At 43.7% G+C, this 25,141-nt stretch overlaps 1 protein-coding gene across 3 annotated transcripts in view; it reads right to left on the reverse strand.

The window, feature by feature from the left end:
• MYO1F (myosin IF) overlaps positions 1-25,141 on the reverse strand; it is a 59,025-nt gene that overhangs the window by 20,399 nt on the left and 13,485 nt on the right. For all 3 annotated transcript variants that reach the window (XM_031948313.1, XM_031948312.1, XM_031948311.1), the window contains exons 2-19: positions 19,852-19,989; positions 17,853-17,942; positions 17,216-17,310; positions 16,880-16,967; positions 15,358-15,447; positions 14,453-14,584; positions 13,688-13,822; positions 13,043-13,175; positions 12,691-12,887; positions 9,116-9,196; positions 8,806-8,892; positions 5,572-5,658; positions 4,726-4,893; positions 3,488-3,573; positions 3,041-3,122; positions 1,526-1,632; positions 1,224-1,322; positions 817-961 (exon numbers count right to left, since the gene is read on the reverse strand). In XM_031948313.1, the coding sequence (XP_031804173.1) occupies positions 817-961; positions 1,224-1,322; positions 1,526-1,632; positions 3,041-3,122; positions 3,488-3,573; positions 4,726-4,893; positions 5,572-5,658; positions 8,806-8,892; positions 9,116-9,196; positions 12,691-12,887; positions 13,043-13,175; positions 13,688-13,822; positions 14,453-14,584; positions 15,358-15,447; positions 16,880-16,967; positions 17,216-17,310; positions 17,853-17,942; positions 19,852-19,989 (2,040 nt within the window). The remainder of the gene's footprint in view (positions 1-816; positions 962-1,223; positions 1,323-1,525; positions 1,633-3,040; positions 3,123-3,487; positions 3,574-4,725; positions 4,894-5,571; positions 5,659-8,805; positions 8,893-9,115; positions 9,197-12,690; positions 12,888-13,042; positions 13,176-13,687; positions 13,823-14,452; positions 14,585-15,357; positions 15,448-16,879; positions 16,968-17,215; positions 17,311-17,852; positions 17,943-19,851; positions 19,990-25,141) is intronic.

Below are 25,141 nucleotides of genomic sequence, written 5' to 3' on the forward strand. Positions count from 1 at the left end.
CCGTCCCATTTCTCCATCTCTGAAGTACAGCCACCCTTCCTTTTCTTCCCCTTCTCAAGCCTGCTGCACCCCTTACTTCATTCCCCCTGTGAGAGAACATATTAAAAGCCCTTTGCTGCTCTTAAAGGTGGCTTTGTGACTTGGTTAAAGTGCCTGTCTAGTCAACAGGAGATCCTGGGTTCAAATCCCAGTGAGACTTTCTTTGCCCTTGAATAGCTAAGTGGTGCAATGGAGAGAGGACTGGTCCTGCAGTCAGGAAGACATGTATTAGCTGTGACTTTGAACAAATCAATTAATCCCAGGTGCCTCATCTAGAAAATAAATTAAAGAAGGAAATGGCAAACCATTCCAGTATCTTTGTTAAGAAAATCCCACACGAGTTCACAAAGAGTCGGGTATGGCTGATATGGCCGAACCACAGCAAAATGTCTATTATTACTACCACATTTAAGGCACATCCATGGGTTATACATAATGATAAAGATTGCCCAAGCTCTGTGTATGTGCATGGAGATGCAGTCACATACAATGACAAATATGAACCATGTGGCTTGCTCACGTACACGAATGCACACGGACATTCACAATGTGAGCTCCTGGAAGGCAGGGACTACTTTTTGCCCCTTTTTGCATCCTTTATCATAAGAGGCCTTTTATAAATGTTGATTGATTGATTGATTGACAAGGATCACCCATATCACACAGTTCACATCACACAACCATCATTTATACGATTCACCAAGCCCTCAGGGCGCACCCATTGTAGTCCGAATAAGGGGCTAAGCTCAGGTACGCTTATCGTAACCATTCACTTACCGACTCTGGGTTCTTGATGAAGACCTTGGAGCGCCCCATTTGGAACTGATCGGGGTCCATGTTGACAGAGCGGAGGAGGTGCTGCACCCCCTGGCGTTCATCCCCGCGCCATCGTGGCCACGTCTCCGGAGTCAGGATGGCGTACCTGGCAGGGCGGGCATGTGGGCACTGGGGTTGAGAGGCAGCTTCTTCCTTAGCCCGGTGAGCCTCAGCTTTACCCTATTCCCACCCCCATCCCAACGGAGGCTCCCGATTCTTGGACTGAGAGGCAAAGCAGACCCTGGGCTACAGGTTTGGGGACAGTTACAGCACTGCATAATAAGGAATGAATGGGAAAAACATTTGTGAAGAGCTCACTACGGGCTAAACACTGGGAATGGGGTTAGGAAGTAGGGACAGGCTCTCACCTCTGCAGGAACTTTGAGAAGACTCGGCGGTACGCAAAGCCAGCACGACGGACACGGATATTTTCTTTCAGACCCAGATATTCCACCTGATGCTTCACCCTGGTGTCCATAAAGGGTCAGGGGAAATCAATGCATAGGAGTCGCTCAACAGGGCTCAGTTTGGCGGGGAGCAGAGCCACAGAAAATGGTCAGCGGGTCAGTGAAGGGAAGGCAGGAAGTTAAGGGGGGTGGGGAGATCAGTGAACCCAGTGTGGACCAGGAGGTCAGGGAAGATGAGGATAATTCCAGCATGGGCCACTTACCTGCTTTCTTCCCAGTCATGGGGCCTCTTGGTCTCATTGGGCTTAATGCATCGGATATAGTGGGGTGTACACTTCTTCAAAGTGTCCACCAGGTCATTAGCCTGTCTCTGAGAGGACAGAGATGGAGATGAGAGATCGGATCTAGAGCTTATTTCAATACCTTTCTCCAAGAGTCCCCATATCACATGCTGATATAGCCCCAGAAGATAGAGGAGAAGAGAGAGAGAGAGAGAGAGAGAGAGAGAGAGAGAGAGAGAGAGAGAGAGAGAAGAAGAAGAAGAAGAAGAAGAAGAAGGAAGAAGAAGAAGAAGAAGAAGAAGAAGAAGAGAAGAGGAGGAGGAGGAGGAGGAGGAGGAGGAGGAGGAGGAGGAGGAGGAGGAGGAGGAGGAGAGGAAGAGGAGGAGGAGGAGGAGAGAGAGAGAGAGAGAGAGAGAGAGAGAAAGAGACAGAGAGAGAGAAGAGAGAGAGAGAGAGAGACAGACAGAGACAGAAAGAGAGAGACAGAAAGACAGAGACAGAGACAGAGCAGAGAGACACATAGAGGGAAAGAGAGAGCGAGAGAGAGAGAGAGAGAGAGAGAGAGATGATCTGGAGACTGTTTGACATTCTGATACCCTCCTTTTAATACTTTTCACTTTATCAATGACCTTCCTAGAAGAAGTTATGATTTTAATTGTGGTAATTATACTTGCAGGCAAATGACAAATGACACTAGATTCGGGACAGTTGTTAATCTCTCAATGTTTCTGACCCTTAGGGGATAAAAAAAATACCTGTATTACTTATCATTTGAGGCTGTTATGAAGTTAAAAGGAGATAATACTTGTAATGAACTTGAGCTTGGTTGAAATGGACTTTCTACAAAGAAACAGCAATGTGGTGGGATGATCATCTGTGAACGACTTTGCTATTCTCAGCAAATCAATGATCCAAGAGCACTCTGAAGGGCTTATGATGAAAAATGCTATTCATACCCAGAGAAAGAACTTATGTCTCAATATAGATTGAATCATGCTTCTTTTTTTATCTTTATTTTTCTTGAGAGTTTTTATTTTTGGGGGGAGTTTTCTTTTGCAATATGACTTTTATGAAAATGTTTTCCATAACTTCATATGTGTCTTCTCAATGCGGGGAAGGTTGGGCCAAGAGGAAGGGAGACAATTTGAAACTCAAAGCTTTAAAAACAAATATTAACTAAAGCAAACATATTGCTTTACAAGTAACTGGGAAAAATAAAATATTAAATACAATATTTTTAAAAAATTGAGCTCTGCAAACATTAAAGGACTTTATGAATGTTACTAATCCTATTATCATTGTTACTGAATGTGAGTGATGGCCATTACCATTATCTGGGCTGCTTTGGTCAGGATGAGTAGCATCAGCCATGGCCTGACTGGTAGGAAATCATGGTCAACATGAGGAGAGAAAATTAGGTTTGTGGAAAGGAAGAGAGAGATATTAGTTCAAGGAAGAGACATAGACCAGAATCCAGATGAGAGAGTCGGTTCTTACCTTGATCTTGGAGCCGGCAGTGCTGGGCCGGCCCTTCTTTTCTGAGTCCAATCTCTCGGGGAAGAGCATTTGAATGAAGGCACTGTGGGGATAACACAGGGATTTGGGGCAGTGCCCCTGGCCCTTCTTGCTGCAAAGAGCTCTCCCTCCATCTCTCATTTGTAGACTCCTGAGTAAATCCTTTGCCAGCTCCGGGCCTAAGTTTTCTAGGCCCTATTTGAGTTTTGAGTCTCCTTGAATGTAGGAGAGGGCCAAGCAGCCTTTTCCTAGCTCTCATTCCCCTCCTGACTCCCCCGCCACCATCTTTCAGTCTATTTTGACTTCCTCTCCCTTCCCAAGCCCTCAGCCTTTCCCCAGCTCCTTGCCCTTGCCTGCCGCCCCACACCAACATCACTCTCCCGCCTGCCCCCCATTCCTCGCCATCTGGTGCCCGTGGCTGTCACTCACTGTTCGCTGCTCTGCATAAGCTCGATGAGGTCTGAGAAGAGAACATCTCGGTTTCGTTCACAGAAACCACTGACATCATAGGAGACCTGAGCACAGAAGAGGCAAGAGGAGGCCTTGAGCAACTGGGGGAGCCCAGGGGAAGGGGGAGGCTGCTGGAATCTTAGGGAAGGGGGAGACTGCAGGAGGGGCTCTGAGGCTGCAGGCCTCCCAGGACAAGAGGATTTTCCAGGGGAAAGGAGAGAAGTAGAGGTCTAGGGCGGCCTTGATGTAGCCTTGGGGCTGGGCCAGGCCCTCAGCAGTTTACAAAGCCCTTCTCCCACAGCCCAGACAGAAGTTATGGGACAAGTCCCGGGTTCCTCCTATTTTATAGAAGAGGAAGTTGAGACTTAGACCAGATAGAGGAAGTCCTTTGTTCAGGGTTACTATAGCTGCAAGGGTCAGCCTGGTCTTCTGACTGAGTCTGGCCAGCCTGCCTGCCTCCAAATCATACCACACACTTGAAAAGTCCTTCCTTACAGTGACCCTTGGAGAGCCCTGTTGGTCTTGCAGGTATGCCCATTTTACAGATGAGCAAACTGAGGTCCAGGTAGTAGAATTGACATCTCATTTCACTCAGGTGGTAAATAGCTAGTAGCTGGGGCTTAAATTAGGGTCCTCTCTGAGACCAAATTCTAGTGTTCTAGTCACATATACTGGAAATGGGACTCTGGGTAAGCAAGTCACTGAACTCAACGCTGGGGCAATGACCTGAGAGGATTTCAGAAGAGACAATCTGCATTGGGAGAAGGGCTCCTCTACATCCGTAATGTCACAGGTCCAGCCCAGCCCCCACGCTTGGGCTAGACTTTGTATGGGGTGTAACAGTGGTTAGAGAGAAAAACTTCCTTTCAAATCCAAACTCCTATACATGCTGGCTATGGAACGTGGGTGGGTCTCTTCAGTGCTCTGGACAACTGTTAGCCATTCAGTCAATTAATCAATCAACTGATCCACATTTATTAATCAGAGCAGGGACTACTTTGATTTGGTAAAGGAAATTTCTGAGCTCAAGAGTTTACAAAATTCTGGGAAGCCATAGACAAAATAATAAAATGTCCCTATTCTAAAGGGCCTACTTTATTTTGGGAATGGAGAGGGATGGGAAGTAGGGCACAGCTCGGTTACCTGTTAGAGTTTGGGAGAGTCCCGGGAAAAATGAGGGTGGGGGGTTCAGTGAGTATACCGCGGGCAGACTATACCTTGCCTGCATAATGGTGGATGATGAAGCCCGAATTCCAACTGTTGAAGTGCTCGTGACAGCCCACGGCCCCCTGTAGCTTCTGCAGCAGGGTCTGGTCAGCTCCATCACCCGTGGCGTGCATTGTGGCGCAGACATCATCCAGCACACTCATGATGCCCGGAGGATTCTGGGACCAGAGAAAAGGCTCAGACTTGGGCATATTGCCCTCCCCATCTGCTGGGCAGCCTTTGGACCCAAGAACCAAGGCCTGATGGACTATTGAGAACTGGAAGGGACCCTAGAGGTCATGTAGTCCAAAGCCTCCATTCTTGGGGAAGGAAACAGGTCAAAAGAGAGTAAGTTGCCCTTGAATTGGAATTTGAATCCTGGTTCTAGTCCAAATCCAGCATACTCCCCCCTGTACCACAGGTACAGTGTCCTAATTCCTGTCCAAATCCTGGGATCTAAACCAGGGATCTTTTTTTGTTTATTTGTTTATATATTTCTTTTTTCTTTTTCTTTTTTTTTTTTTAAACTAGGGATTTTTCGATCTTTATCAAAGTAGATTGAAATACATCTTTTTCTATTCCAACACTGACCCCTGCCATCACTTGTGACCTGACCATTGACCTCCTCTGTGATCACTGGCAGCTCTTGTGATCACAGGCTTTGATCCCTGGTGATTTTTGTCCTTGACCTAGACTACTTGGCTGGCAGTCACACTGGAGATAGGAACAATCAATACTCCAAGCTCCCCCTTATCCATGGTACTCTCTGGGAAGAAATAGCCGCCTCCAACAGAGTCCTTCCTCACAAGCCCTTTGCCCAACTTGCCCTGCTCCCCACGTGCATAACCTGGGCTTACCAGTTTGTTCTCGATGAGGTCACATACAACTTTGTTGTTGAAGTATTGGATGGGGGTCCATTTGATGCCTTCCTGAACATATTCCTCCTGGGGAGGGATGGGAGGAAAACAACAATGAATAGTGAGTAAGGGTAATTTTTTTTTTTACAACATTATCCCTTGCACTCACCTCTGTTCCGATTTTTCCCTCCCACCCTCCACCCCCTCCCCTAGATGGTAAGCAGTCCTATATATGTTGAATATGTCCTAGTATATCCTAGATACAATGTATGTGTGCAGATCCAAACAGTTTTCTTGTTGCTCAGGGAGAATTGGATTCATAAGGTAAAAATAACCCGGGAAGAAAAACAAAAATGCAAACAGTTTACATTCATTTCCCAATGTTTTTTCTTTGGGTGTAGCTGCTTCTGTCCATCATTGATCAATTGAAACTGAATTAGGTCTCTTTGTCAAAGAAATTCACTTCCATCAGAATACATCTTCATACAGTATCATTGTTGAGGTATATAATGATCTCTTGGTTCTGCTCATTTCACTTAGCATCAGTTCATGTAATTCTCTCCAAGCCTCTCTGTATTCATCCTGCTGGTCATTTCTTACAGAACAATAATATTCCATAACATTCATATACCACAGTTTACCCAACCATTCTCCAATTGATGGGCAGCCACTCAGTTTCCAGCTTCTAGCCACTACAAACAGGGCTGCCACAAACATTTTGGCACATACAGGTCCCTTTCCCTTCTTTAGTATCTCTTTGGGGTATAAGCCCAGTGGTAACGCTGCTGGATCAAAGGGTATGCACAGTTTGATAACTTTTTGGGCATAATTCCAAATTGCTCTCCAGAATGGTTGGATTCGTTCACAACTCCACCAACAATGTATCAGTGTCCCAGTTTTCCCGCATCCCCTCCAACAATCATCATTATTTTTTCCTGTCATCTTAGCCAATCTGACAGGTGTGTAGTGGTATCTCAGAGCTGTCTTAATTTGCATTTCTCTGATTAATAATGATTTGGAACACTCTTTCATATGAGTGGTAATAATTTCAATTTCATCATCTGAAAATTGTCTGTTCATATCCATTTATCAATTGGAGAATGGCTTGGTTTCTTATAAATTAGAGTCAGTTCTCTATATATTTTGGAAATGAGGCCGTTATCAGAACCTTTAACTGTAAAGATGTTTTCCCAGTTTGTTGCTTCCCTTCTAATCTTGTTTACATTAGTTTTGTTTGTACAGAAGCTTTTTAATTTTATGTAATCAAAATTTTCTATTTTGTGATCAATAATGGTCTCTAGTTCGTCTTTGGTCACAAATTTCTTCCTCCTCCACAAGTCTGAGAGATAAACTATCCTATGTTCCTCCAATTTGTTTATAATCTCGTTCTTTATGTCTAAATCATGGAAACATTTTGATCTTATCTTGGTATATTTTCTAAACTCTTCATCATGGTGCACAAGAAAAAATCAGATCAAGAGGGGAAAAAAACACGAGAAAGAAAAAAAAACAAGCAAACAAATGACATCAGCAAAAAAAAAAAAAAGTGAAAATATTCTGCTTTGATCCACATTCAGTCTCTACAACTCTCTCTCTGGATATGGATGGTTCTTTTCACCACAAGTCTATTGGAATCTCTTTATGCATAGTCTCTCCCCACCTCCTACCCCCATTAGAATGTAAGCACCTTGAGAGAAGGGACTGCTTTACCTGCTTGTGTTTGTTTACAGGGTTATGCAGCATTAAATGCTGTCTATATTTTGCCGGGAAAGCCAAAGCTGAATAGGGGCATGTCTGTGTCTATAGTCGGGGCTGGAGAGCCAGGTCAAGCCTGGAAGGGCTTTGGAATCCCTTGGAGGGTATGTTGAGCAGAAACCATGTCCCCCAACGTTACTCTCCCATAGGAGCACAATGTTCCATTCAAACCTGGCTGTTTCCTGTAGCCCATATGTAATACTGTGTCTCCAGACTCTTCACACAGGTTATCTCTGAAATGCACCTTCTCACCTTTGCTTCTAGGGAATCCTGGCTCCTTTCAGGCCCAAATGAAGGGCCATTTACTCCCCAAGGCCTTTCCAGACTTCCCTATCTGTGAGTGCTCCCAAGCAATTTTGAAGATCACAATCTTTCTAAAGTATACTTCTGATCATTCTATTTCCTCCTCTTAATTCCAGAGGCTTCCCATTATCCCCAGTATCAACTCTATAATCCTCTATTTGACTTTTAAAGCCTTTCATAACCTTTTCCTAATCTTTTTAAACTTTACCACCCTCCCCCCATCCTTTGTTGTTGTCCTTTGGTCTTGTCCTTCTCTTCCTGACCCTTTTGGGGTTTTCTTGGCAGAGACACTGGAAGGGGTTCACCATTTCCTTCTCCAGCTCATTTTACAAATAAGGAAACTGAGGTAAACAGAGTTAAGTGATTGCTCAGGGTCACACAGCTAGGAAGTGTCTGAGGTTGGCTAAGCTTAGAAAGAGTTCACTGGCTGTACCCATCCTGTACTCTGTGATCAGTGACACTGCCTCCTAGCTGTTGATAATTTGTATGACAAGATTAACTGGTCTTTGGAATTTTCACTAGACTCTTCTCCATGCTTTCTATTCCCTCCTTTTTCACTTCTCCCTCCTGGCTTCTTCCATCTTCTACAGGAAGTATTTCCCAACCCCCCTTAATTCCAATATATTCATTCCACTGATTATCCCAGATCCATCATATCTCTGTCTTGGTCAAAAAAGTTTTTTGCATATTGTCTTCCCTACTAGACAGTGAGTTCCTTGAGAGCAGGGACTTCTGCCTTTCTTAATATCCCCAGGGCATAAAACAGTACCTGGTACATAGTAAGTGCTCCAAAAAATATTTGTTAACTCTGCCTGATGCCAGAGCCACTCTAAGGTACCCTTGCTGCCTTTGAAACAAAGTTTAAGGATGTTACTTTTAGGGCAGCTAAATGGCTCAGTGGGTAGAGTGCCGGCCCTGAAGTCAGGAGGCGAGTTCAAATCTGGTCTCAGACACTTAACACTTCCCAGCTGTGTGACCCTGGGGAAGTCATTTAACCCCAGTTGCCTCAGCAACAACAAAAAAGGATGTTACTCTTGTCCTAATTAGATTTCACATCTTGAGGTCTGGTCTCAGTTCTGGGGATGCGGCCACTTTAGAACCACACAGGAACTGAACAGCGAACAGCCCTTGTCTCCTCTCTCCTTCTTCCTCTCTCTTGGGTATCTGGACACTTACCTGTTCGGCCTTCAGTGTCAGCTCGATGAAAATCTGTTGTAGTTTCTCATTCACAAAGTTGATGCAGAACTGCTCAAAGCCATTTCTCTGGGGGCAGGAAAAAGGTCCTGAAGCTTCCCTGCTTTCAGCCTTTTCCTCCCTTCCCCTCCCTTTCTCTCCCATCCTAATAGGGTGGCATTGAGGGCAGTGGGTGAATCTTCTGGCTTCTGGGGTATGGGAAGCAAGGGGGAACTACAGGTGGGATGGGAGCAGATGGGGGAAAGGGGCTCTGAGGCCCAAGTTTGGCTCTGGCTACCATGTTGCCTATTACCTGGAATATTTCAAAGCCATAGATATCCAGCACTCCAATGCTGTATTCTTCTGTTGGCTTCTGCATGGCCCGGTTTATGGCCTATGAAGGGAAGGAACAGGGTCCGGGCTGTTAGAGAGGAGGAAATGGGGCTGGCCGGTACTCACAGCCACTCATCAAAGGGAAGCAATGATGGCCAAGATGATGCACCAAGATTTCAGTTCCCTTCTCTCTCTCTCTCTCTCTCTCTCTCTCTCTCTCTCTGACTTTCTCTCTTTTATCCCCCTCTCTCCTTTCTTCTCCTTCCCCCATCTCCTCCTTTCCCTCTCTCTTTCCTCATCTCTCTGTCTGTCTTTCCATTTCTCTGTCTCTCTGTATCTCTCTCTCAATAATTTTTTTATTCATTTAAAACTTAAATATAAAACAAGAAAAGCAAAAAGAACATTTCCATGTACACAGGAGAAAAAAGGAGAGGATTCAATATAAAGAAATAAACTTTCATTTCAAGAAAACCTGTACAATAAATACTACATATTGTGTTCAGAGCTGTCTTTTGCTTCCTTCTAGGTTTCTTTTATTCTCGGCTATGCATTTTTTATTTTATTTTTTTCTTCCTCCCCTGTCTATACTGTCTTGAAGAATCAGAGAGGAGAGAAAAGCAGCTATGTTTTGTGGTGGGTAGAAAATAAGATTTAGAGTCAGAAAAATATGATTGTTGGAGCTCCTCTCAGATACTTTCCAGTTGCTGAACCTCAGTTTCCTCATGTGTAAAGTGGGAATTATAACAGCACCTACTTCACATGAATAATGAAAGGATCAAATAAAATTATGTAAGTAGTGTGTTTTTCAAATTTTAAAGTGCTATATAAATATATATTTTTATTTTTATTTTTTATTATAGCTTTTTATTTACAAAATATATTTACCAAACCTAGCTTTTTATTTAAAAACATTAGTACTATATAAATATTAATTACTATTGACATTAATAATCATAGCAATGGCTTGGGGAGAGGTTTGGGATCACAGAATTAAGATGATAGTTTAGAGAGGAATGAGAGGGATCAGCAGAAGGTAAGTTTTAGGAGAGAAGGAATGAAATAAGAGAGATCATTGACTCATAGAAAGATTGTCAAAGCTCAGAAGCAAGCTAAGGACCAATTGGTAATTTTTATTTCTTTTAAATACCAATTTATTTTCCCCTACTTACATGTACAGATGCTTTTCAACATTCATCTTTTAAAAACTTTGCATTCCAAAATTTCTTTCTTTCCCTCCCCTTCCCCTTCCCCTTCCTTGAGATGGTAACCAATTTGATATAATTTATATTAATTTTGCAAATGAGGAAATTGAGGCCCAGGGGGAGTAGCTTGTCTTGTGTATGGATTTCCATGTTGTTCCTACCATTCTTTCTTCCTCCTTTAACATCCACTCCCTTTGTCTAGAGACCATGGGCATAAGTACTCAAAGGATATGTATAAGTAGGATGAAAAGAATTGTTAACTATTAATAATCATATGAAAAATGCTCCGAGTCAATAATAATAAAAGAAATGCAACAAAAACAATAAACGCTTGTACTTATAAAACCCTTTGCAAAGTTTGCAAATCTTTATAGTATCTCATTTGATCCTCACTACAACCCCACAAAATAAGTGCTATTGATGGGAACTCAAGCCAGGATGCTCTGTACCTAACACCAAAATTCTTTAATCTATTCTGAAAAAAAAAAAAAAATCTATTCTGAAATTATCCCCTCCAAATCTCCCCTGACTTTGTTTTTCCAAATTTCCCCTGACTTTGTTTTCCCAAACTTTGTTTTTGTCCTTCAAATATCCATGATCTTTCCCTACTCCTTGATCTTATCCTTCAAGCCAAACATCTCAACCATTTGTCAAAACAATTCTCCTGGTTTCTCCTCCCTCCTTCTGTTTATAAAAGTTGCCCCTTCACATGTATACCTATTTTGTATTTAATTTATACTCTAATATATTTAACATGTATTGGTCATCCTGCCATCTAAGGGAGGGAGTGAGGGGAAGGAGGGGAAAAATTGGAACAAAAGGTTTGGCAACTGTCAATGTTGAAAAATTACCCAGGCATATAATTTGTAAATCAAAAGCTATTAAATTTTTTAAAAAAGAAAAAAAAAGTTGCCCCTTCCCAAATTATGGCACAAAATCATAATTCGATTATGTGAGATCTTTACTCATTAATAAAGGTAACTTTTGGCAGGGAGACCACCTTGTTGTGATTCTTCAAAATCTTTGCCCATTATCTTTGCTCTCCTGACCTCATCATGTGACTATATCATTTGGTGCCAAACCCTACATTATAGATCACATCACTATTATCCTCCCCGATTTACAGATGAGGGAACTGGAGTTTAAATGAATTGCCCTCTTAAAGCTAGTAAGTATCTGAGGTACAATGTGAATGTAGGTCTTTCCACTGCAACTCTAGAATTCTTATCTACTCTTATCACCCAACCCTGTTTCTTTTTTTTATACCCAGAAAATTGTCAAAGGTTGACAACATGAGGGAATATGGGAGGTGTTGTAGAAATATAGACATCCCGGTGCATTGTTGGTGAAGCTGTGAATTGGTACAACTATTTTGGAAAGCAATTTGGAATTATGCAAATATAATAACTCAAATGTCTGTATCCTTCTGATCCAGAAATTCTGCTACTAGAACTAAAGAGCCCTTTGATAGAAGCAACCCCCAAATATTTACAGTAGCATGTTGGATTGGAAACAAATAGATGCCCATGGATTGGGGAATACCTAAGTGAGTTGAGGTACATGAATGTAAATGGAATATTACTGAGCTGTGAGAAATGATTACAGAGGAAGTTTGGAAAGATTTATATGCATTGATGCAGATAGAGTAAATTAAGCAGAGCCAAGAAAGCAATCTATATGGTAACTACAATCATATTGATGGGAAGAGCTACAAAATTAAAAAAAAAAAAGGTGAAAATATCAAATTATAAAAAAAACAAGTGTGACTCAAAAGAGGAGATTGGGAGAAAATATTTCACTATCACGTTGCAGGAGTGAGAAGTTCACAAATGTAGGATTTTAAAAAATGTATTGATCAATTATCCTTATTTCTTCTTTCTTTTTCTCTGTCTTATTTTTATTATTATTATTTTTTATATTGGGTAGCTCTCTGGATAGGGGAAAGGGAGGGATACTATGGGAAATTATTGTGATGTTTAAAAAAAAAGACATCAATAAAAGCTTTTTTTAAAAAAAAGTATAAAGACTGTAAAAGTCTCTTATAGGCAAGATTCCTCCAGTTCTCATTATCTTGCCTGGTAAGTTTGAAGAGGATCAGTCTACCCCAGACACTGTCTTCAGAGACCCACTGAAACTATCGGCCCAGGACTTTCCTTTCTTATACCCATTATTTAGAATTCCATAGTTCTTTAAGGTTGCAAAGCCTTTTTTGCACATGAACTCATTTGATCCTCCCAAGAGCAGAAACTATTACTGCTGTTTTATGAGTTTCAGCGCCTTGCCCAGGGTCACCCAGCTTGCAGATGCCCGGTTCTCACAGCCTCACCCCTCTGCTCACCATGCCGGGACTTACCTCCACCAGGAAATCAAAAAGCCTGGAATAGAGCCCCTTCGCCAGGGCATCCCGAGTGTAGGCGGCTTGCTCCACGCCCAGGGTGACATTAATGGACTCAGTCCGGCCACCCCATCGGCTGTCCATCTTACGGCTAGTTAGTTTGTCCCGGAGGCGCCCGCTGTCAATGCCCAGCAAGTAGGCAGGGAAGGCCAGCACTGGGGGAAGGACTGGGATAAGGTCTGAGGTCCAGGCCACATCTCCCTGCTCTCCACAGCCTCTTCTCTCTAGAGGTCCTGCTCTCCCCACTCCCTGTTGCCCCCTCGCCCTTAGAACCCCTTGCCCTGGGTTCCCACGCCCTCCGAGCACTCACAGTCTGTGCTCTCTACTCTGGCGTAGTTGCCCTCTTCGCAGAAGCTAATGTTGCCCAGATGTAGGATTCCGGCCACGATCTGCAGGACCAACTGCTGGGCGTTGGGCGGGATCCCAATGACCTGCATGGCATCCTGTGAGTGCACCCAAGATGGTCAGTGCCTTTGTGGGAGCCCCTGACCATGTCCTAATTCCTGTCCCTGCCCATTTTCCCTTGCCCCCTTCCCTCTGTCTCTGATCCTGAGTGCTCCAGAGGCCCCTGTCTCTGCCCGTGTTCGGTCATTATCTCTGTTAGCCCCTGCCCTCCATGACTGACCAGTGTCTGCCATTATATTGCCCCCAGTACTGCCCTCGCCCCAGCCCTTGACTGCCCTCCGGGGGTATAAGCCAGTGCTATTCCCTGAGGAGTAGGGGGTGGGTACAAGGATGTGGAGGTGGAAGAGATGGGGGTATGGCTCAGACATGTAGGAGACCTGGCCCGGGAAGGGGCAGCCCCTTTGGTTTGAGGACTGGGTCCCAGGACAGAACTTATCCCCTGATATAAATAGAGACAATGGCTCTGTCCCAGACTGACGCATCTCCCTGTGGGCTCAGCCTAGATGCCGGGGGGAAGGGTTAGTGGGAATAGGGGTCCCTGGGCCTTTACCAGAGTCTCATGAAAATCATTGAGGTCATTGGTTCCATCCACCTTATAGGTGTCAGATTGGTTGAGGTAATAATAGTAGTCAGGGGTCATGATGCCCAGGTTTTGCCGCTGCTCCTGGGAAGCACCTTCTAGCAGCTGATGGAGAGAGGAAAAAAATGGTGGAAAGAATAGATCAATGGAGGAAGGGAGAGATGCAGGCAAGGCCCTCCCGAAACCAGTCCTCTATGTGCCCTCTATGTGCCCAGAGCCCTGCACCCGTCAATTCCTAAAACAATCAGTGAGATGATGGAAGTCTCTCAAGCTAGACACTTAAATCACCCACCAAGCCCCGTGAGAGTCCTCCACCTCCAGGGATGTGAGTGCATCCTCCAATCTCTTGCTTCCCCAATTCTGGGTCCCAGCATCCTCCCCCAGGTCTTTCTTGGCTCTCTGGTTTTCTGCATTACTAACTTTCCCTCCATTACCTCTACCCACTGGGCCTTGCTTCCCCTGCTGCCAGCTCCATCCCTTTCCCCTCATCTCCTTCATTGCTCACTTCTCATACCCATCCTCCCTAAATCAGCTTGGACATTTTGCATCCATGGAGGATGTATTTATAGATGTATTTGTCTTTCAGAGAGCTGGCTTTGTTTCACTTATATTTGCACATAAGAACCATTTAACAAATGCTTATTGATCCTGTAACTGATTGGTCCCCGTGGTGTTTTCCAAACCTTTCTCTGTTCCCAGGAGCCCACCTTAACCCTTCTCCCCGTGTCCCCTCACCTGGTAGTAGATATGGAAGTTCCTCTCACTCTCGTTCTGTGAGACCACTCTAGATTTCTCCAGGAGGAAGTTGGAGATCTTCCCACCGTCTGGCTCCCCTCCTCGACTGAACTGGATCTCAAAGTACTTGCCCTGAACCCAGAGATCCAGTCAGTTGCTTGCAGGGCTGGTGTTGCTGCACACATAGGCATGTGGGGAGGGATCTCTAGAAACAGGACTTTACTGGGGTGTCAGGACTAGTGTTGCCACACATACATATATGCAGGAAGGGATCTCTAGGGACTTTGGAGCTCACATTTACCCGGATATCAGGACTATGTTTCTGCACATATGTGCATGTGGGAAGGGATCTCTAGGCTTGGGCTTTGGAGCCCACATTTGCCAGGTGTAGGGCTAGAGCTTGTGCAATGCTGTTGGATAGCAGGAGTCAGCTAAGCTGGGCTCCAGATATCTGGGACCCCATTGTCCCTTCAGAGATAGCCACGAGATCCTATACTTCCAGCTAAAAAGACCCCATCTCATTTTACAGATAGACACACCCAGAGGGGGAAACATTTGCTCACACAGCAGAGCTGGGATTAAAACCCAACTTCTTTGGCTCCAAAATCAAGTGCCTTTCTGCTTTCTTCAAGGAGGAAATCGTTCCTAGGCCTAGGCTCAGAACATTCTGTTGAGGGACAGGACAGAGGCTTATGGCCCGGCTTGGGCAGGGCAGACTTCAGGGAGGAGGCTGGCCCTGAGAGGCTGGATGGGCACCGAGAGGGGCGGCCCCCCTGATGAAGGGCTCTGTGTTATAGGGTTAGGCTCATGCACCAAAGCCCTTGTGAAAGCCTGGCGTAGGTTCTAGGTGGCTGGGCAATGGGTTGGGTGCTGGGTGCTCCAGGACCCTTATTGGGAAGACTCACAAAACGGCTGGAGTTGTTGTTGCGAACGGTTTTGGCGTTCCCAAAGGCTTCGAGCAGGGGGTTGGACTGCAGGATGATGTCTTTTACATGCTGCAGGTGGGATGGAAGGGGAGATGGGAATGGTCAGGGTGGGTATCAGGGCCAGAGACCGGCCTGACCAAAGGCAGAAAACAGGAGCCCCAGAGTTCTAGAGCTGGAAGGGACCATGGAGGCCAGATAGGAAGTCCCATTTCTCTGATAAGTTGTGCCATATGATGGATAGAGAGCTAGGGACATCCCAGAAGAAGGAGGACCCAAAGTGTGCTGGGTTGTGTGTTCCTCAAACTTAGGGAACAGGGAAGAAGTAGAAACGGGGGAAGGATGGGGATGTAGATGTTCAGGTCTGGACTCCCAGCCCCTGGGTAAGTTAACCAGGGGTCAGCAGGATAGGATTAAAGCTAGCTTTGGACTCAGGAAGACAAGTTCAAATCCCACCCCTGCCACATCCTGGCTGTGTGATATGAAGCAAATCACTTAATCTCCCAAGGTGCAGGTGGCCTCTAAAACTCTGGGTTGCAAAGAAGGTGCCAACTACCTGCATTGGCAGTGGGAGTTTCCTCATTATTCCCAATTCTAATGAAGTCATAAGTCCAGTCCCTAGCTGGACACATTACTCCTGTGAAGAAGGCAGCTCATACAGCTTCATCCCCACTTTTACATAGGAGGAAACTGAGGCTCAGAGAGGGAAAATAACTCGTCTGCAGTCACACTTTTGTTGTAGCCAGGACTCAGGCTGGACACATTACTCCTGTGAAGAAGGCAGCTCATACAGCTTTATCTCCATTTTTACATAGGAGGAAACTGAGACTCGGAGAGGGAAAATGACTTGTCTGCAGCCTCACATTTGTTGTAGCCAGGACTCAAATCTAGTTCTCCTGACTCCCTTTCAAGATTCTTCTAGGACCCTCAATGGAAAGCTGGAAGGAACCTCCAGGGTCACCTTCAGGTCCAATACCTCATTTTTTTCAGATAAGGAAATTGAGGCCCAGGAGTTACTCAGAGTCACACAAGTAAAAATAAAGCAGAACTAGGATTTGAAACCAGGTCCTCTGGCTTCAAATCTTGATCTTCCCAGTGAACCCAATACAACAGCTTTGCTAAATGGTCAGCCAGCTTGTTTTTTGGATTTTTTTTAAAAAACAATAGGAGCTAACTCCCTCCTGAAGCAACCCAAAGCTCTCCTGACTGAGTCTTCCACATCAAGCTTAAGTTATCATCAGCAACTTCCACCTGTGATGTTCCTGGTTCTCCCTTTGGAACCAAGTAGAACAAGTCGAATTCCTTTTAAATACATTTCATGTAACTGAGGTACCAATTGGAGGGCCCCTGGACCATTTCCTTTCAACTCCCAAACCCATCTGCTCTTCAAGCTAAACATCTCCATTCACATGATCTTCATGGTTTCCACTCCTCTCTCTACCCAGATCCATTAGGTAAGTGTAGGGACCATGAAGGTGGCCATTCTCCCCTCCCTCCTACTCACCTGGACCTTCTCTCCCCCTCCAGAAACTTTGGATATGTAGCCCATGATGTATTTGGCAGCTACCGTCTTCCCTGCCCCACTTTCTCCGCTGTGGGGGAAAGAGGAGAGAGATGGGATTGAGACCTCTGGGAAGAAGGAGGATCCAGAGTGTGCTGGGTTCCGTGTGCCTCAACTCAGGGAACAGGGAAGAAGTAGAAATCAAGGAGGGGTGGGGAGGGAGATGTTCAGGTCTGGGCTCCCAGGTTAGATTAACAAGGGCTCAGTAGGATAAGGCAAACTCAAAAAGGGTAGGAGATCTGAGGTGAATGGAGTTCAGGGTGTGAGACTTAATGGTACCTGATAATGACACACTGGTTTTCACTGTCAATGAGCATGTTTCGATACATATTGTCCGTGAGGGCATAGATGTGTGGCGGGTTCTCATATTGTGCCTGGAGTCAGAGTGGATGAAGAAGACAGTCAGTTCCCCTATAATCCATGCTCCTCTCCTCTGTTCAGAGGGGCATCAGGTGGGCAGGGCCCCGAGGACCCCCTCCCTATGTGAGACATCATGACAGTTCTGGGGTAGGATGGCTATAGTGCCAGGAAGGGGGCAAGTCATCTCTAGAATTGAAGGGAACTTGGATGTCTTATAATCCAATCCCCTCCTTTTTTATAGATGAGAAAACTGAGGCCCAAAGGAAGTTAATAGAGTTGGAATTCTTGGGAAGATCAGAGAATCTCAGAAATCCTTTTAACATCCAAGAGACTTCGGAGATCCTTGAGGAGTGGAGACATTGCAAAAACTCTGGTTCACCCAGAGAGTCAGATATGATGGCGAGTGGGTGGGCATGGGGTGGAGGATGACTGAAAAAGTGAAGAGCAATTTAGTCTGATTGTGTGATGAATAGGGGTGGATGGAGATACCAATTTCTCCTTACCAACATCATTCCCCAACACCCTCCCCCCCTCCCCCCCAGGGTACAGGTCTCACCGCTCCTTGGTACAGCTCAATCTCTCGGTCAGTGAAATATGGCATTTGCTTGAAGGGGTTGACAGAGATGAGAACTGAGCCAATGTAGGTCTGAGCTGCTGGGTTAAGGACCAGACATAGTTCCTGGAATAATCTCTTCCTCCCCTTTTCCTGCTACCTGCTTTCAATGGAAGAGAGTTCAGAAGACCTCTAGTCTAGCCTGCCTCTGAATAGGAATTCTCCTTTAAAATATAGATTTGTCTAGAATTCCAGATTAGAGCTGGAAGGGAACCTCAGGACCATAGAATTAGAGCTGAAAGGGAATCCTAGGAAAGAGTTAGAGCTGGAAGGGGGCCTTAGGATCATACAGTTAGAGCTGGAAGGGGGCCTTAGAACCATAAAGTTAGAGATGGAAGGGGGCCTTAGGACATAGAGTTAGAGATGGAAGGGGGCCTTAGGATATAGAGCTGAAAAGGGGCCTTAGAACCATAAAGTTAGAGATGGAAGGGGGCCTAAGAACCATAGAGTTAGAGATGGAAGGGGGCCTTAGGATATAGAGTTGGAAGGGGGCTTTAGAACCATAAAGTTAGAGCTGGAAGTGTGCCTTAGAACCATAGAGTTAGAGATGGAAGGGTGCCTTAGGACATAGAGCTGGAAGGAGGCCTTAGAACCATAAAGTTAGAAATGGAAGGGGACCTTAGCACATAGAGCTGGAAGGGGGCCTTAGAACTATAAAGTTAGAAATGGAAGGGGACCTTAGGATAAAGAGCTGGAAGGGGGCCTTAGAACCATAGAGTTAGAGATGGAAGGGGCCCTTAGGATATAGAGCTGGAAGGGGGCCTTAGAACCAGAAAGTTAGAGCTGGAAGGGGCCTTAGGACATAGTTAAGAGCTGGAAGGGAACCTTAGGATCCTAGAGTTAAAACTGGAAAGGAGCCTTTGAATCCTAGAGTTAGATCTGGAAGGAGGCTTTAGGACCATAGAGCTAAAAGTGGAAAGGGGCCTTAGGATCATAGACCCTAACTCAGACTTAGAGGGGAAGCAGGTTTTAATCTAGCCTTCAAAGTCACACATCTAAAATAGCAGAGTGAGCAGGAATTTTAATACAGATCACCCAGTTCCAGAACCAGGGCTCTTTCCACTGCCTATTCCCAACAAATGACTAACTAAACTCTCCTTAAAAACCTTTTAGGGAAGAGGAAGGAGCTGTTACCTGAAGCAGCTCCTTCCTCTTTTATACAGCTCTCGTGATTAGTTAAGTTCTCTCTCCTTGAAACTAAAAGCCATTTCCTGGCTTCAATTCCTTCATTTGTAAAATGAGGGAGTTGGATTATTTGACCTGGGAGATTTCTTTCAGCTTTAGCTCCATGGTCCCTGGATTTGCCTATTGTTCTTAGTCCTACCCTCTGAGACCAAACAGATTAAAACTAATCCCTCCTCTTAAAGACAGCCCATCTGTCTTCTTTTCTTCAAATACTTGAATATATAATCTCCTTCTTTCATCCCAGTCTTTTCTTTTCCAAGGTAAAAAACCCTTAGTTTTTTCAGCTAATAATAGCTAATATTTACATAGCACTTACTATGTACCCAGCATTGTGCCAAGCACTTTTCAGTTATCTCATTTGATCTTTACAATAGCCCTGGGAAGTAGGTGCTATTATTAGCTCCATTTTATCTGAAGAAATCGAGATTAAGTGACTTGCCCAAAGCTAGTTGTGTTTGAGGCTAGATCTGAAACTAAGTCTTCCTGACTCCAGGTCCAGCATTCTTATCTATTCACTGCACCTTCCAGCTGCTTACAATATCTTCTAGGGCTACTTTGTGGCCAGAACCTGATATCCCATGCTCCATGCCCTATGGTAGGACAGAGCCAGTATTAATTGTTTCACTTTGCTTCCTCTTCCTCAGGGTGGGAAGGAGACATAGAGGGGAGAAAAGGAAAGGGCAGGGGAAGAGAGGCATCACATAGAACTCTTCAGGTTCTGCCTAGTACTTGTCCCCTGCCTGACTTGGGTGGATACAAAGATGTAGTCGTCCAAGAAACGTTTCTTGAGGTTGCTCACAATGGCATCCTCGTTGATCTGGGGGAGCAGCACCATGTCGTCCACACCACTCTGCTTCACATTGTGACTTTGCCAGTGAAACCGTTCCTTGCTACCCTGGAGGGGAAGTGAGGAACACAAGGGTTTTCTCAATATCCCAGTAGTCTTTGCTTCCCTCTCTCCCTCCCCCCAAATCAGTCCCACTACAGACTTTTTGGTACAATCCTCTCATTTTTATAAATGAGAAAACTGAGTCTCAGGAGATGAAGAGATTTGCCCAAGACCACACAATCACAGAGCCGTGAACAATTCCAACCAAGGTCTCTTCTGATTTGAGAGTCACACCTCTTTCCACGGCTGAAAATTGTATTTTCTTATGTGTGTATCTGTTGCTCCAGATGTGGTGTGATCAGGACAGAGGACAATAAGATAGCTGTCTCCCTCATTTTAAGCTCTATGCCCAAATCCTCATAAAGTTTTCTGGGAACCAAGTCACACTGCTGCCATATTTTTATTTTGGGTTCTATCTGGTATCCCCAGAACTTTTTCCATAGAACTGCTCTCTAGCTTCATCTCTTACATCTTTCTTTCTTTCTTTTTCTCATCCTTTTCTCCTCCTCCTCCTCCTGCTCCTCTTTCTCCTCCTCCTCCTCCTTCTTCTTCTTTTTCTTCTCTCTGCCCCCCTCCCTCTCTCTGCCTTTTTTCCCCTCTCTCTCCCCCTTTCTCTTTTCTTGCTTTCTCTATTTTTTTTTTTTTTTTGGACTCCAATTTGTGTTTTTAGGAATTCAGTTGAGCAGTTTTGCCTTTTCCATCATGGTCTGGTATTCATCCCTGAATCATAGTATTTAAGAAGGAACTTCAGTGAGCCTGATTTAAACTATATTGCTTAAGGTAATGGAGGTTATTGCCTATTTCTTTGGAAAGAGGTTAACCTATCTCTGGCAGTTTATTAACCTTTCCCTGACACCCCCCTCCCAAATTAAAAAATGGGGGGAGAGTAATTAAGAAAAGGTAACTTGGCCAAGGTCACAAAGTGACTTTATGAGTGTCCCAGATTGGATTTGAACTCAGGATCTCCTCACCTCAGAGCCAGTGCTTCACCCACTTTACTATCCAGATGTTCCTTCTTCTCCAATTTTCTAACAGCACACACACACAAAATCAAAACAACCAATCAAAGCAATCCTTGTGACTGGTGTTCTCTTTCTTCAGCAGATTCAATCATTGTAAGCTTTAATTTTTCTGATACTTTTCTCATAGGAGGAAGCCATGCATTTGCATTTATTTACCCTTTATCATCGCCTTTCTCACTTTCATAGTCCCCAGTCCACATTTGACAAGGGAGGATGGCTCAGCATACCAAGGCCAGAGCTATATCTTCAGACTATAAGGCAAAGATTCCTTCTCCTCTCCCCTCTCCTACTGTATACCCTACTGGTTGCTTTCCATAAACACAAGGTGGCCAAACTCTACAGTTAATAAATAGGCCTCAAGTTATTTATCAGCCCCTTTATCAGAAAAAACTAGCAGGAGAGGTTGTCTATTCATTTCAAGTAGATGAAAATGAAATATTGGAGAGAGGGAGGAGAGGAATGAGAGGAGGAATTTCTTGTTCCTTGGAGTTTCCAGGGTTACCTTTCTTGTTTCAATCTACCGTGGTTCAGGATAAACTCTGGCATCCCAGACATGATTCAGGGAAGCTACCTCCACACAACTTCCTGGAGAGTATTCCTTAAGCATAAGACTGACCAAATCCGTTCACTGCTCTAAAACATTCATTGGTTCCCTATTGCCTCAAAAGGATAAAATGTAAAGTCCTGAGCTTGGCATTCAAGTCCCACTACAATCTCGATTCAATCTATCTCTTCTCCTAATTAAAATGTTTTTAAATATTTCTTTTAGTTCCTTTACTCCGCCATCTTGGCTCCATCCCTCAAACGATACTCCTCTTAAAACCATCAACATCATTTCCCAGTGTCTCCCTTCTCCTAGTGATAAAGAAATACAGCCAAGTAACACTAATCATGGCCATGCCGGGAAATGTGCATTCTGCACCTAGAATCTCCACTATGGGTTGAGAGGAGGTAGCCACTCTGCTCTGAGATCACTGGATTGGTTAAAATTCTGTTTTTGCCATCTCAACCAACCATTCCAGGCTGAGTGCATAATTCTCTCACCTACTCAAAAGTCCAGAGCCATTCAGGATCACTGCTCTTCTGGTAAGACAGGAATATTCTTTGCCTCAGTTGGTACCTAGCCTTAAGCATTGAATGGGTGTTGCCTAAGTCAAACTGAAACCTTAGCTTAAAAAGGCCAACGTCTCCCATTGCATTCAGAACCATCTCCAGTCATCCTGATCTATACCTGGCCTCTGGACCTAAATAGCTCCGGAGGGGAAAGTGAGGTAGGAGATCTTGCACAACCTTTCCTCATTTAAATCCAATTCATTTGCACATCATGCCATCATCTCCCTGATGTCATATTTCTCTTAGAGAATGAAGGACAAGCAACAATGATCTCTTGCCTCTGGCATTTGCAGGATATTCTTTCCTTAGGCCTGGAATGCACTCTCTCCTTACCTTTCTGCCTTTTAGAATAATTTTCCCTCTGGAACAAATCCTGGTAACAACTCTTTTATGAAACTTTTTCTGTTTCTCCCAGCTCTAGATATTTATTTTGTCTCTTCCACTTTTTCTTTACTTTTCAAAAAAAAAAAATTCCTCCCCAATTTTTCCCTCATTTGTGCTGTTGTTCAGACATTTTTCAATGAATGACACTTTATGACTCCATTACGGGTTTTCTTGTTTTTTTGTTTTTTGTTGTTCCCTGGAGTGGGCTGACATTTTCATTTTGCCATCATTTGACAGATGAGAAAATTGAATCAAACAGAATAAACAGCATCACCTAGTTAGCTAAGTGATGCTTGGGCCCAACTTAACTTAGGAAGATGAGTCTTTCTGACTCCAGGCTTGGGGCATTCTCTCCATTTTGCCACATAGCTGTTCCTGCATTTTTCCTCACCTTAAAAACCATCAAAAACGAGTAACATTTCCATAAACAAAGCAGAACTGAAAATAGATAATTATATGTGAAACCACAATCTCTTTTACATACAGCTCACTTTACTTTAAAGAACATAATAAATTTAACATATTCCCTTTGAAGTCAGTCAGCTTGTTTATTTTCTTATGAAATTTTCCCCTGTTGTTTTTCTGTATATTTCCTCTTCATGATTCTCTAAGGCACTTTCTTTAGCTCTCTCCTATGTCCATTACCCTCCACCTTGAATTGTACTTCTCTGGATACCCTTTATTAAATTGTAACTCTATGAGGGTAGTGACCATAGCTTTTTATGTTTTTGAACCTTGTGCTTTCAAGTATTTCATACAAGTTTATTGAATGGAATTGATCTTGATTTCTATTATTACAGTTTTGTAGAGTGGGGAAAAATGCTAAACTTGGTTTCTGAGTCCCAAATTTGACCCTTACCATCTAGATGGCTTTGGGTAAGTCAAGAGGCTTTGAGCCTCAGTTTTCTTTTCTATAGAATGGGGGTGAGAGGGAAAGAGGGAGGTGGTGCCTAACTAGATTACTTTTTGAGATTTTTTCTAGCTTTAAATCCATGCTCCTATAGATAACCAAACAAGGAAAAATGCAATAGGACAAAGGAGAGAGCTACTTGAAGAGCTCTAAAGTAAGAGAGGTCAGGGGAGGATTATGTCCTCTTCAAGAATGAAGAACAAACAACAAGTTCTGAGTAGAATTAAGAGCTACCCCACTGGGGACATAATTGGAAATGACTAGTGGGCAAAATAGCTCTTTTCTCTTTTCTTTTTTCTTCTTTCCCTTCTCTTCCCTCTGTTCAAATACACTCTCATATCTTTTTTTTCCCACATACAGTGTCATATCATTATCTGCAGATGCTCAGCCCAGAGGAATGTAAATTTTGATTACTGAATTCTCCCAAGATATCTTGGGGTCTGCCAGCTAGGACAATGTTTTGTTTTTTTTTAATTAAAATTTTTAAAAAATCTTTTAATTTTCAAAACATGTATAATTTTCAACATCTACCCTTGCAAAACCTTGGGTTCCAAATTTTATTTCTCCCTCCCTTCCCCTCACTCCCTCCCCTAGACTGCAAGTAATCCAATATATGTTAAACATGTGCAATTCTTCTATATGTATTTCTACCATTATCATACTGCACAAGAAAAATCAAATAAAAAAGGAAAAATAATGAGAAAGAAAACAAAATACAAGCATACAACAACAATAAAAAGTGAAAATGCTATGTTGTGAACCACACTCAGTCCCCATAGTCCTCTCTCTGGGTGCAGATGGCTCTCTCCATCACAAGATCATTAGGATTGGTTTGAATCACCTTGAAGTTGAAAAGAGCCACATAGGACAATGTTTTTAAACCCAATTCATTCAGGCTCTATTAACTGACCAACAATAGATTGCAGGCTAAGCCCCATCTGGTCAGTGTTAGGGCCCTGATTGGCTCAGGGTGAATGTAAATGGCAAATTTTTTTTTTTTTTTGATCAGAAACCTTGAGGATCTTCCCCTTTCAGATTGATAATTTTTCTTTCTTTTTTGACTGACAAAAAAAAAAAAGGCCATACTCTGTCTTATTTCTTACCTAGTCTTAATCACTGATAACTCAGTCAGACTGAAATCTGCTAAAGACTTTAGCTTAATAAGGCCAAGGTTTCCCACTGTATCCAGGACCATCTCCAGTCAAATCTTGCCACTGGACCCAGGTGGTTCTGGAGGAGAAAGTCAGGCCGGTGACTTTGCAAAGCTCTCCCTCACTTAAATCCAAATCACTTGAAAGTCAGGGTATCACCTCCCTGATGTCATGATCCTCTTTGAGAATAAAGGACAAACAACTACAGCATGGAGAACAGGTGACATCTGAGTCATTCTCCATTTTCCTCTCTACTTCCTTCCTTGACTGCCTTGACAATCTGACTCAGCTTAAATCTCCACTGTCTCCTCCATACTCTCCCCTCCCCAAGTGCCTTCCCTCTGGAATTGCCTTCTATTTTCACTGTATTTTTGTATATACAAATAGATGTATATGTGCACACAGAATGAAAATGGAAAGTAGTTGTGCATTTACTATACACCAGGTACTATGTTATGTGTAAACTACTATATGTACACACATACACACACATCATACATACATGCATAGTACCTGGAAGACAGTAAGTGCTTAAAAAATGCATGCTGATTGATTGATTGAAGGAATAGAAAGATGTT

This window comes from Sarcophilus harrisii, chromosome 1 (assembly GCF_902635505.1).
Source record: "Sarcophilus harrisii chromosome 1, mSarHar1.11, whole genome shotgun sequence".
NCBI classification, from domain to species: domain Eukaryota; kingdom Metazoa; phylum Chordata; class Mammalia; order Dasyuromorphia; family Dasyuridae; genus Sarcophilus; species Sarcophilus harrisii.